Source organism: Cygnus olor, chromosome 5 (genome assembly GCF_009769625.2).
Source record: "Cygnus olor isolate bCygOlo1 chromosome 5, bCygOlo1.pri.v2, whole genome shotgun sequence".
Classification (NCBI taxonomy): Eukaryota; Metazoa; Chordata; class Aves; order Anseriformes; family Anatidae; genus Cygnus; species Cygnus olor.
The window spans coordinates 18,888,015-18,901,301 of record NC_049173.1 but is presented as its reverse complement, the minus strand read 5'-3'; the positions used below and the strand labels follow the sequence as shown (position 1 = coordinate 18,901,301).

General features: G+C 38.7%; 1 protein-coding gene across 3 annotated transcripts in view; it reads right to left on the bottom strand.

Moving 5' to 3' along the window:
• GALC (galactosylceramidase) overlaps positions 1–11,007 on the bottom strand; it is a 40,185-nt gene extending 29,178 nt beyond the window's left edge. For 2 of the 3 annotated variants that reach the window (XM_040557548.1, XM_040557550.1), the window contains exons 1-6: positions 10,701–11,002; positions 10,198–10,266; positions 7,722–7,785; positions 6,566–6,679; positions 3,444–3,583; positions 1,108–1,146 (exon numbers count right to left, since the gene is read on the bottom strand). In XM_040557548.1, the coding sequence (XP_040413482.1) occupies positions 1,108–1,146; positions 3,444–3,583; positions 6,566–6,679; positions 7,722–7,785; positions 10,198–10,266; positions 10,701–10,964 (690 nt within the window). In that variant the 5' untranslated portion in view covers positions 10,965–11,002. Of the gene's footprint in view, positions 1–1,107; positions 1,147–3,443; positions 3,584–6,565; positions 6,680–7,721; positions 7,786–10,197; positions 10,267–10,700 lie in introns of all 3 variants that reach the window. The other variant, XM_040557549.1, reaches the window with a different exon arrangement.
• Between the last annotated feature and the right edge of the window lie 2,280 nt (positions 11,008–13,287).

Here is a 13,287-nt window from a genome sequence, read left to right as displayed (position 1 = left end):
AGCTTACAAATCATAGGAAATAGATCTAACGCTACTCATCTACTTATACAATAGGAAGGAAAAAAGGTTTTATAGGAGAATACCCAGTTTTTAGGAATAGGCAGAATTTTATATGCCAGCCTTATTAAAGGGTATGCTTTTTTTTTCCCCGTCTTAATGCAATATCATGTTTGACTGTTACACACCATTTCTTGTACTATTCTACTAAAACTAATCAGTGAATGAAATAATGACAGAAATTGTCAAGGTCAAATGACATGACTAACCTTATCCAGTGCACACAAACTGTAAGAACTGTAACTTTTCTAATAGCCACTAATAGAATAATTAAGCAGATGGGATCCAATCTCTGCTGTGTTCTGCAAGAAAAATTGGCAATTTTCTACACACTAAGTTCAACTCGTTTGCTTTTAAAAAGTGGTAATGCAATTGCTTCTTAGCCTTGAAGCAGCAAAAGGAAGTGAATATAGCAGAAGCTTATACTTAAGTTTCTACTTCAACATAACTCAAATAGAAGCAAGCTTCCAGAGAAGGGTGTGTGGGGAGGGGAGCAGTGATAGCTTAGTGATACCTCAGTGTCAGTTATGTGAAATACCGTCTCTCTCCAATTCATTTCAAACATAAGGCATTGACTTTTGCACAGTTACAATAGAGACTTTACATTATGAAAAAAGTAGATCAGAAAATATAAGAACTTGCAGTTTTATAATAATAATAATCTAAGGATATGATATCCACTTGAACTTCACTAGAGAATTTTTAAGTAACTGTAGATCTGCGACTTATTTTATAGCTATGTTTAAGACAGTAAAAAAACAAATTTGTATGATTCAACTGGAGCTTCCGTTAAAATGTTCCACATATTTACCATACACTGACACACAAAGTTCAAAATGAAAGTTTCAGAAGAAAAAAAAAAAATCTAAAGAACTGATTCCATTAGCATTCTATGTCTGCTACTACTACATGAAAGGGTTTAGTAAGTGAAGCAGTTGCAGGATTAAGGTCCCTTTTCTAGGCAAAGTCAGCAAAGCTAATCATGTACATATGATAAAGACAAACTTCAGAAGCACATTTCACTTCAGAGAAGGAAAAAAAAATACATACCTTGATATATTTGCTATTAAATGCCCTTTCATTCCATATCTATAAAGCAAAAAGTAAAAAGCCGTTTAGAGAAGTCAGGACAGATAACGAAAGATTTTATTTATGTATATATGAGATTACACAATCATTAATGAACTCCACAATTTTAGTTTCCTAGAAGAAAGTGTTCTGATTGGTTTTGTTATAGAGTTCTGCCCTGGAGGGCTGATATGAAAGTTCCAAACAGCTGCTTGTTTTATCTAACTCTTGGACCTACTGCCTGCATTCTTGCTCTAATGCTGTGGGAGCTCTACAATGGTTTGCCACGTTACACATTATTAGCATTATGGGCCTACAGTTTGTTAGAACTCCTCTAGAAAAAAACATTGTGGCTTCAAGGCATGGTCATACAGAACTGGCCCTTGTTGCCATACACAAATATGGAGAGAGAAAATGACTGCTTCATTGAATGATTGCCTACAGTTTCAGGACATTATTCCGTGACACTTTGAATTCTTTATAATTTACACAGGACTACATCCATAGTTGAATACAAGAGAAACACAGTATAATTTAAGTAAAGACACATAAAACAATATGATTTAGATTGCTCTGGGTTGCCATATTTTATGGAAAGGGTGTTTAAGCTAAACACGGCCCAAAATTCAACAGCAGGAACAGAGGCGTTCCTTTCTACCAAATATCAGGGACAACAAAATGCCAAGTCAAAAACTTTCTTACTTTTCCTGACCTGCAACATGAGCACTATGACTCACATTCACCACTAAAGGTCTTAAGTGTGCCCCTGTAGGTGAAGGTCACCCAGCTATTTACAAACTGACAGTTTCATCCAACTGGAAGATATCTGTTTGATTATGAGCGTAGTGAGTAGCCTGCCACTCAAATGTGCCAAGAGCTCAGTGTTTCTTGTTGGCTGGTTCTAGGCAATTCCTCACAATGCACATCTTCTGCCTACTGAAAACTCCGTATAGACGAAAAGATTCAGGAAGACTTGCAGGCTTGTTTCTTTATAGGACAAAAACCACCAGAAGGATAGATCCTTCCACAAGTGCTAATATGATCAGCTGATTTCTGAAGTTACAAAAAAATTACTTACAGTTTCTGAGCCTTCACAGACCTCACTCCTTTCCTGTATTTCACATAATTCCCACAAAGAAAGTAGACAATATCAACTGCCAGCACAACGCTCATTGAAGCGGAACTTCCTCTTCCTTAGAGGTATAGAACCCAGAAGGCCAATTGCAATGTCAAGTAACAGTACAGCAGCCAGACATTATTCAAATACCTAATATGCAGAACTTACCTGGTTTTAAATTTTCACCTTGCTGTGCTTTTAGAGTAGAAGGTATGTCCCACCCCACTCCCCCAAATCCAATTTCTGAAGCATCACTGTGCTACTCAAAGTGCAAGACTGACACAGATGAAATCAGCCAGCAACATCAAAGCGGACACATTCCAGAAGAGATATACATCATACATACCTTCCCACATTACAGCAGAAAGGTCAGGCTTTTCTAGAGGGATGGGAACCATAACTTTAAGAGTTTCATTCTGGACTGCTGAAGTGATTTTCAACTTTCCTGCAGTTAAACAACTCTCATATCAAAACACTTAGAAGCCCAGAATAAGTGCTTCAATAAGTGTAGTGCTTTTAAAGGAATCCCATCCAGACATTTTCTTAGGCAGAAGAAAAAAAAGAGAGTGTTGAATCTCTGTCAAATAATGAATTTGAAGTGTTTTTCCAGATTGTGGGCTTTTCCCTCTCATCTCCAAACTACATTTTTCTCAGACATTCACTCACCACTTCCATTTATTGCTCCGTAACAAAATTGAGCAGTATACTGTAACATGTGCACCTTAACCTACTCTAAATAATGGAAGCAATAACGGAAAACGTTGTAGAGGGTTGCCCTTCAGCACAATAGTAACCATATTGTATGCCAAGAAGCCATGTTAGCTGACTCACAATCTCCAAGTCTTAACTTAACATTTTTTGTTAGCCGGTTATCTCTGAAACCCAGGCAGAGCAAGCAAGGCAGGAAATTACAAGACCAAGTTTCAAACAGGTTTCAAAATCCTCAAATTCTCTGGTAATTTCATTCTAGAATCGGGAAGGCAGGAATCTAGCCATTTTATACTGTTTCAGCATTATTGGCCAGTATTGCAGAAAGACTGTAAACTAGCATAACTTCTGCCTTTCTCACTGCAACAGAAAAAGCCAAAACTGCAACTACAATTTCTCATCCCTCTTTCACCCAGTAATCAACAAAGAGACAAGAGCAAAAATGTTAGGAATGAAGATAGATAAAATATACTGGAAATTGTGCTTTACTGACCCCAATATAGTCAATGTCCAGATCATGATACTGTTTAGCTCCTAATATCCAAGAAATAATATAGTAAGCAGTGACATGTGGATAGTCATAGGGCCAGTTTTCACCCTTCCCTATCCATGCTGGAAAAGTCCAGGGTAATCCTGAAGAGAGAATAAAAACAAATGAATAAGATACTGAGTAACATAGACAACCCACTTAAGTAAGATTCAAGAGCAAGCTGTAATTTGTTCTACCTAAATCAAAGAAGCAGATATGCCCTTCAGATTCACATAGTTTCAATGAAGACAATAAAACATTACTCCTTTTACAACAGGATATGCTGCATTATTAATGGTTTTGATCATAGTTTTTATATATATATGTACGTATATTTTTTTTTATTTTTTTTTTAAAGCTAGGAACCCGTCCCTTCCAGTACTGTAAGGAACTCTACAGGAAAGATCAAGAATGACTCTTTATCAAGGAGTGCAATGATGGAACAAGGGGGAATGGCTTTAAACTAAAAGAGGGGAGATTTAGATTAGATATAAGGAAGAAATTCTTTACTCAGGGGGTGGTGAGGCACTGGGACAGGTTGCCCAGAGAAGTTGTGGATGCTCCATCCCTAGAAGCGTTCAAGGACAGATTGGATGGAGCCTTAGGGAACCTGATCTAGTGGAAGGTGCCCCTGCCCACAGCAGGGTGTTGTAATTTGATGACATTTAAGGTCCCTTCCAACCCAAACTATTCTACGATTACTAGAGAGCAATTGACTATATACAATATTTCTGTATATGTGTATACGCTCTGTGTAACATTAGTTCTAACGGGTTTAACATTCCAAAGACTTTGGGTTAACAGTTCACGAAATTATAGACAAGGATCAATACTAAACACCAAAAATTGTTAAGCTCCTGCGTATGAATTCCAGAACAAGTGATGATCTGATCGTAACAGAGGAACAAAGAATAGGATCATGAAAAAGCATTTCCAAGTGTCAGCAGCTTTCTAGATCTGGTGGTAAGTAAGAACAACAAATTAACCTCACCAGACCCTCCTACATTTTCAGCTGACTCTGTGTAAGACATCACAGGCAAATTCAAAGGCATATCCTCTTCCCTTTACTGAGCACTTGATTTGAGGGAAAAGGCAAGTTACTAATAATCTGTCATAGATGGTAACCTTACCGTTTACCACAGTGCTTGTCTAAGAGAACCTGACTGGCAAATCCTGTAGTGAATCATGCCTTGGGGATGAATAAGGCAAAATTGGATGCCTGAATGACAGGTAATTAGACACATAAGATGGTAGCATATAACAGCTGGTGCCAGCAAAACTGTCATATTTTTGGAGGCTTGCAGGTACTTAAAGTAACCTTTATGTTTTGGTTCCACTTCTTTTGTAGGAGAAAGTACAACTTTCTTACCTGAAAAGACCTTTTAAATTTTGCTGACTGAAATTTGAAGCAATATCAAATCAAAAAAACGCCAGATGATTAAATAATCCTGTTGTTGAAACTGGAATAACACAGACTACAGAGAAAGGATGTCTGTCTGGTGATACAAAGAGGAAGATACTCTAAAAGCAGGAAGTTAGCATATATTGATAAATTATATGACCAGAATTATCACAGGGAAAGAACACAAACATCACTGACAACCTTTCAAGTTCCTGGAAATAAAGCTCCTGAAATACTATAACGGTTACTTTTAAAATATTTTTACTACTTACAGATGTGCGCATTTGTTATAGCTTATTTTGGAGGGAACTTGTCTCTTGCATGACTTAGTCATAAAAGACTTTGCAAATTATCATACATATTGGCACTTTGTTATAAGAGTACAACACATAATCAAGTAAACTACATGAAAAAACAGAAACAAGTCACAAGCCACATTTATTTCCTTGTCTGGTTGCTATACTGCACATGAATAATTATTCAGACTAAAACGAAGATAGACTGATTTAGACAGAAGTGTACAATCAAATGATGCAGTGTATTTTGTTTGAATTATGAGGTTTCTCTGCCCTGCAGAGACTGCTGATTTCTGTTTTGCTCTTACAAAGGTACCAATTATAACAATATGTTCTGCAACCACATACAAAATGGAAGCAATCACATATTACATGAAGGCATTATTAATAGCAAAAGGCACCTGTATTCAATATCAAGGTCAATTTCACCATTTCAAAAATTTAAGAGAAATGCAAATATCTTAAAACGCCAGGTCCATCAGCTAATTTTAGAATTTATCAGGGAATACTGGTGGCCTTCGCACATGGAAGAGCCCAGCATTTAGTACATAACTAGTTCTGTGCTAACAGTTTCACAAAAACAAAAATATTTGCTCAAAACAGCACCGAGAGATACATGCTGACTTTTCTGTTTCAGAATCAAGATCTATTGTGATTAGTAAGAAAGATTACTTCCAGTTTCAGGAAGTACACACATGCCATCTGGCACCTCACTACAAAATCAAATTATTTATATCAAGGTTCATTTTTGAAACTGTTTTTGCAGAATAAAAAAAAAACTTCTTCCCTCCTTTCACGTGAAATACATTCTGTAAAGTGTTTCATGTAAAATCTAGGGTTACACGTTCATACTGTCACAGCACATACACAACCAATGATCAAAACAGAGAAAACAGTCAAGTCTTCTTACAGCTCAACTCTGTATGTAAGAAATAAACCAAAAGACAGAAAGCACTGTAATGGGGAGGGAAGGTGATAGGTTTGTAATAAGGACATATAATTGAACTTGGTGCATGGAAGATTTACAGATTCATACTTTCTGTAAATTTACTTTATTCCTCCCAATTTTTTACTCTATTTATTATACAAAAATTCACCCCTCAGAATAAATCATTTATATTCATCACTGTGATAACATCTAAGCATTAATGTCACTTCATGCAAGCAAATTATTAGTGATTCACTGCTCAGAATGTTATTCTACTATAGCAAAGCAAAATAGTATGTTTAAGGGAAATATCAATGCAAGATTACCAAACACTAGAGATTCTCTACCTTGCCTAGTGCAACATAAAAACGTTTGTCCATTAAAATAACTATGCTAAGTAAGGACCAGATATGTTAGTTAAAAAAAAAGCATATAAATCCTGAAGCATGAAACAATTTACCAATCAGTTTAATTTGGGGGTTCCTCTTTTTAGCTTCTTTCATCAGCCACCATTCGTAGCCCCGGAAGTAGTTCTCATCATTTTCATAGTGCATATGGGAGGGCTCAGTACCATCTAGGAAGGAAAGAGACAGGTAGTTCACAATTATCTTCTGTGTCATAAGCTGTCACACATTATGAAGTTCTCTGTATTGCTCACTGCCACAGTATGCAGGCACATAACTCTAATACGGTTCACACATTCTTTGTTTTGCTTCAAAGCAAAATGAGTAGTGGAAGGGAACATGCAAGACTTGCCACCCTTCATTCTTAGGGTATTAACTTAACAAATTTCCATTTGTTTGGTGTTTTTCTTTTTTAAAAAAGATTATGCCCTCTTTTTTTTGCATCAGAATCTGGTTAACTATTGAGCATTTTATATTCACAGGTATAATCCTAAATATAGATTTAGCATTATCATCTTGGTCTTAACTACTGCAAATGTTACAGGTTAGAAGGAAAAAACATGGTAGAAAGTATAATCAGCAGGTTATGTCTGAATGCTGACATATAGGAGGGAGAGGGAAAGAAAAAACATTATGAACTGTAATTTAGTTACTCTCTTAGTTTTCAATAACAAACAGTTAATAAACATGTATTACTCCATTTCTCCTATATGTAAATATAATAAACTAGGCAAATTGCACCAAGACTTTTTCACCTGCAATTGTGGCCAGGCAAAAAAAAAGTGCGTAATGTCAGTCAGACAAGCACACCCCAGTGAAACGTTGCAGCTCATGAAACCAAAGAAACATAACTGCTTCTGATCAGCTGTCTTTGCATTTTCATGTTTTTAAGACATATATTACCTAGCCCTAGAAAAGTTTTACAGCGTTTGTATTGCAAAACTAGTGTTAGAGAAATGCTCTGCAATTCAGAAAGCTTCCCTAATCGTGGAAGGAAAAAGAACTTACTTGGTCTAGAATGCAACCTATTAACCATTATATTGAGAATTTCGTGTAAATTTCTCTTCCACAAGTTGGCATTGTTTCTGATATTTTTGTGCAACTTCAGTAGAACTACATAACATATCTGCATTTTTTAACTGAAGTGCAGCATGCAGGACATGTTTCTAACAGCACGTTGCAATGAAAAGTTAAACCCTGCAAAATCCATACCTGTTGATTGGCCATCGCCTCCGATCTCTACTTTGAGGATATGCAAAGAGGCACCAAAATTTGGCTAGGAAAAAGAGAAAAAGAGAGAAGTCAGACTATTGAAAAGAACTGTGAAACAAATAAGTGCACAGTTTTGAGGATGCTGTAAATTCAATACTTTTTTATTATTTTTAAACACCCATATCAGGTGCAATGTGAGATTACAAGAAATTCTGCTTCCAAAGGAAACCGGTAAAGATAAATAAAAATTTATCTTTAGCCAGTTTCACTGACTTTTGCACAGTTAATGACACTTCCCCCCTCTCTGTAGATTTTAAATTGATTATGTTAAAGAAAATATTGAAGAGTTCTTAATGCAGAATGAGCTACATAAGGAACACAACAGTATTTTTAATGGTATTAGAAGTCAAGTTTGTTATTTCCTTTTAAAAATCAAACAATCAGAGCTGTTATCCTTGTAATTAATTTGTTCATTGGTTTAAAGGATTACACTCCTTATGTGAAAGAGCATACATTTGGGTCAGAAATAACCTACAGACGGAAAGCACAAGAAAAGGAAAGTTGCCATACTGGAAAACAAATGGCCACTTGGTCCACTATCCTGTTTCCCTTGCCTCTGACTAGTAGACAGAATACAGAATTTAAGCACATAAGTCATCCTATTCCTAGTATGTTCATTCAGCCATTGGTGGTTTTAAGAGTTGCTCAAGCCAGAACTTAGAACTAATCATTATATTAATAAGCACTAATGGAGCTGGCCTCCTCCATGGAATTACCGAAGTATAATTTTGGCATCTAAAAAAAAAGTTTCAAGATGTAAGAATGCACTTCAATTAAAGAAAAAAGCTACACAGACAATAGTTTGCTTGGCATACAGTTTTTTGTTGTTGTTTTGGTTTTTAAATAAGAAGCAAATATTTCCCAGTTTACCATGAGTCTTCCATATGTTATTTTAAACTTCTAATACATACCCTTTTTCATCTCTACTGCGTAAGTCAGGCATTAAAAGGTAAGCAGAATGAGGCAAAGTTGTTTCCCACTTATTTGACATTTTCAGAAGTTTTGGTGGAAGAACACACCAAAAAGTATTTGAAAACCACAATCTCTCAGCTAGATTCTTTTATCACAATCCTGTTGATTCCTACAGAAAACTCATAACACGTGTGTTGTAGCACACAATTTTGGTCTCCAAACTCCAGTCAGACATTATGCCTTACTCTACCCTTTGTAACCAATTTTAAACTACACAGTAAACTATTCCCCTCCAGCCATCTGTATTACACTACTTGAAAGTGACATGACATCCTCTTTCAGCAGAGTAATTTACAGTGCCAAAAGCAAAACAAGTTATTGCTGTTCAGGGCAATAATCTTACCATATATTAAGTTGAGTAACTCCACAGGTTACACTTGCTAACTAAAGCAGCTTACAAACCAGTAATATTTGTACTCGTTCTACAGTAGTTGCACTTGTACTGGAAGTACACTAGTTTGGAACAGACAGTCTATTGAAATGATGCAGTCCATGCATAAGTTTTCACATTTTGTGAATCTATCTGTACTCAAATCAAAACCATCTGACCCACTTCCTACAATCATAACAAACGACTACGCCATTCATTTTAGCCACAAAATGAATTTAGCCCTCATTAGCCCCAAATGAATGATAAAAATATGTTGAAAACAGGAAAAAAAGAGTAATTTTAATAATTTGAAGAAATAAGCTCCTGAATAACATGCTGACTGTCAAGGACAACAAATAAAATTTAAGATTCTGATAAAAACAACATTATTACAGTTAGCACCTATCAGATATATAATGTTGACAGATGTCATATTCTGAAGGAAGGCAACTCCTTCCTTTGGTTTCAGAATTCACACACTAGACTACCAACTACTCTTGCTGGTTCTGTTCTTGTCCCAGAAGAACGAGCCTCCTAGCTCTTCATCACAGAATCAAAACTCTTGTGAAGAGCTAGGAAGCTCATTCTTTATGAAAGAAGAATAAAAATAAATAAAATATTTATCCCACAAGAATACATGCGAGGTTAAACCATAATAAAAATAAAGCCTGAAGAAAATATTTGACATGTGTAAGTTTTGCATTCATAATTACTAATCTTGCAAACAGTTAAGTGACCTTTTCAAAAAAGAAAGCTGGATGAGTGTTTCACTACACTGTGAATTAGCATACAACCTAGCACTAACAGATCTAATCTCTCTCTGAGCTAGACCATTCCACTCTTTTAGCTACACAGCCATCTACGACTTGCAGTTACTAACACAACCTGTTACTTTTTCTGTTTTTCTACAATGCTCAGGTGTCAAGTCAAAAAATCAACTTTGAAGTAAATGCTTTATAAGATGGAGTTTGTCTAACCCTAAGTAATACTGAATACTCTATAGAGTCCCAACATTCAACAATAAGAAATAATAATGCCTAATTTCATGCAGAATAGCAGTGAAGCAGACTTTACCTTGAACAGATAATCTAAAATCTGCGAGCGATAGGGTTCTTGGTAGTTCACAAGGAGCCTAGACGTGGCCTAAAACAGAAAGAAAGTGAAAATATACACACCTTAGCTTTCAAATACATAAATATACCCCAATTTTTCAGCCTGGGCACTTTCGCGTAGTTAATAAAACTACAGAAGTGAACATAGCATCAGGAGCTCTGCTAAGAACAAACAACAAGGTTTTTCTAACCCCTCACTAGTACATTTCTGTAGATTTTAAGTGCTTGGTACTCTGATACACTTCAAAGAAGAAAGTTTGGAGAACAGGGACACAGACTTACCGCAAGCAAAGCGCAGCTCCCCAGCAGCATCACTCCTGCTCTCCCCGAGCCCCCCACCTCGCCTCACCCCGTACCAAAGGCACCGAGAGCTCGAGGGGCCCCTCAGACCCCCCACTGCCGTCCCCGCAGCCCCCCTCCGGCCTCCCCCGTCCCCCCGCGCCAAGGTCCCGGGGCAGCACTCACCCCTCCGCCGCTGACAGCGCCGATGCCGTCGAACTGCCTGCCCAGCCCGCCGCCGGCGTCCAGCACGTAGGTGGCCGTTGGACGCGGAACGGCACCGACCCCGGGGGGACCCGGGCCCCAGCTGGAGCCGAGCAGGAGCCAAACCCAGAGCAGAGCCGCAGAGCGCGGGGGAAGCCCGGCTGGCCCCATCCCGGCTGGTCCCATCCCGCTTGATCCCAGCCCGGCCAGTCCCACCCCGTCTCGCCCCATCCCTGCCAGCCCCATCCCGGTCGCCCCGCTCCGCCCCGCCCCGGCCCCCCGGCGACTCGCCCCGCCCACCACGTGACCTCGCAACCTGGCAATCACCTGCGGAGGGCGGGGCGTGAGCGCGCTTCGCCGCCATTTTGCTAAAGGGAAAGAGCGGGGGAAGGGTTTTCAGCCCGTACCGGGCAAGGCCGGGTTGAAGTTAGTGGCTGCCATTTTGGCAAAGGGCACGGACCGTCCTACGCGGTGTGGAAGCGGGCTGCTATGCTGGGTGTGGGCGCTGAGTATGAGTGAAGCCGTTGAGGAGCCATTTTGGGTGTGGGAATGTGGAGGGGGATTTCAGGATGCGTTGTGATAACGGGGGTGCGGGCTTTTTTGTGTGTGTGAAAACAAAGCGAAATTGCACATCGTGCAGCAAGAGCAGCCCAGTCGCGAGATGGACGCCAAAGTGCCCGTCATCCACTACCAAGTGGATCCTTTCTCCAGTGCATCTCAGTACATCTCTCACTGCCAGGCCCTCACCAGCTTCTGCCCACCAGTAGCTGTGACTGGCTTTGTGCAGCCCTCAGCCCATCTTCGGGCTGCCACCACATCCCTCATACTGTAAGCAACATAAGCACTTTATAGGCAAAAACTCCAGCACGGCGCAAGAAAGACCTTTGGTCTTTTGCACAAGAATGAGTGGCTTGGCTGGGAGCGGCTCTGGGGTGCGGGGCACCCAGGGAGAGGCTGTGCCCTGAAGAGGGGTGCTGGCAACCCCAGGGTTTTCCATGGGAATCCTAGTCGGCCCTAGTTAGATCCACAGCAGGACCCCCAAAGGGCTCTGCTGAAACTGCATTTTGACTCCTAGGAGCAGGGCTGAGCGCCCCTTTCTGTTTTGCAGAATTTGTGGGATATGCTGATGGGCAAATAGTTGGGATTGTGACATAACATACATCAAAAGTTTCCATGAGGATAAGCCAGGGTTTTTAGCTGGAATCCATATCCAGAAAGCATTCTGCTCAGATGGAAAGTAGTCAAGAGACTGGAGATCTATTTGATTATTGTATAAAAATCCTGAAAGTAGAGCATTCTGACCATTGACCTTGGTGTTTTAGAGAGCAGATGTTCTGTGTTTCAGGAGCAATGAGGCACTGGGAGATGCAGTGGCTGACATCATGCACACAGTGTGTTAGAGCTGTAGGAAATCCCAGGTTTTTCATGTTTCTGTCCACAAAGAATGCTGTTAATTGAGCCACTGCCTCTATTGTCCGTGTCATTGAGGAATCTAATGTCTCAGTGATGACATTACCTGACTAATGTTTCCTGTTTATTTCTTTTTTTAATAACAATACCAAACACTCATATAACATTTTGCACTTTACAGCAATATCAAGCATTAACTAATGAACCTGCTCACACCCAAATGAGCTATACAATGTCATTATTACGTGCAGAAGGACAGTGACTTCCTCAAGGCTACAGTGAGTCAGTGGCAGAGGTAGAATTATGCTCATAGTCCTAATTTGCATTTGTTCTGGCAGACAGTGCACCTTTGCACTTCTGGAGTGTGCAAATACAGAAAGTATTGCCATCATGACAAATTAACTGTTTAATTTTGGTGATTTAAAAAAAAAAAAAATGATATATCAATTTATTCTTGATAGAAGGCTTTTGAAGCGGAATTCATTCTCTTGTTCACTCATAGGAGCCCAAAAATGTCAGCTTTCAAAACTCATACTTCTATCGTATGATGTGCTGAACACCTCCCCTTTTCATCTGGTGAAGAATAATATATTTGAAACCTTTTTTGGTGGGAAGAAGAGGATAATGGGACTATAAGGACTTTTATTCAGGGTTAGGAATCTCAACCTGGCTTTTACCTGTAAATTTTGTGCTTTTTTTTTTTTTCGTTATGTCTTTGTCCATCATACGATGTGTGATCTGAACCTTTTGTAAGCTCAAATACAAGCAATAAAATTATTGAGTACTTAAACAAAATATTCATTGTTTCTTTTGTAGATAAGACAATTTTCCACTGTTGATGCTTTTCTATTTCAGTTCTTCTTTCTTAGTAGCACTTCAGTCTCTGCAAACCCAAAAAGCACCTGTAGTTCTGAGATGAGTGATTTGAGATACTGTATATCCAGATCTCAAAAAAAAAAGTGCTGCTTGTATCAAAAATTGAATTGCCAAGAGTTGATTTTTTTGCATGTATCTTTACTTCCAGAAATGTATAAAATGCATTGTCTCTACTCTTGCTTTCTTTGATTCCTCATTCCCAATATTGACTGTTCAGTGAAGACGTTTAGAAATAATTCACCTAGATTTCTCAATTTCTAATAATGATAAAGGTTGCTTTTTC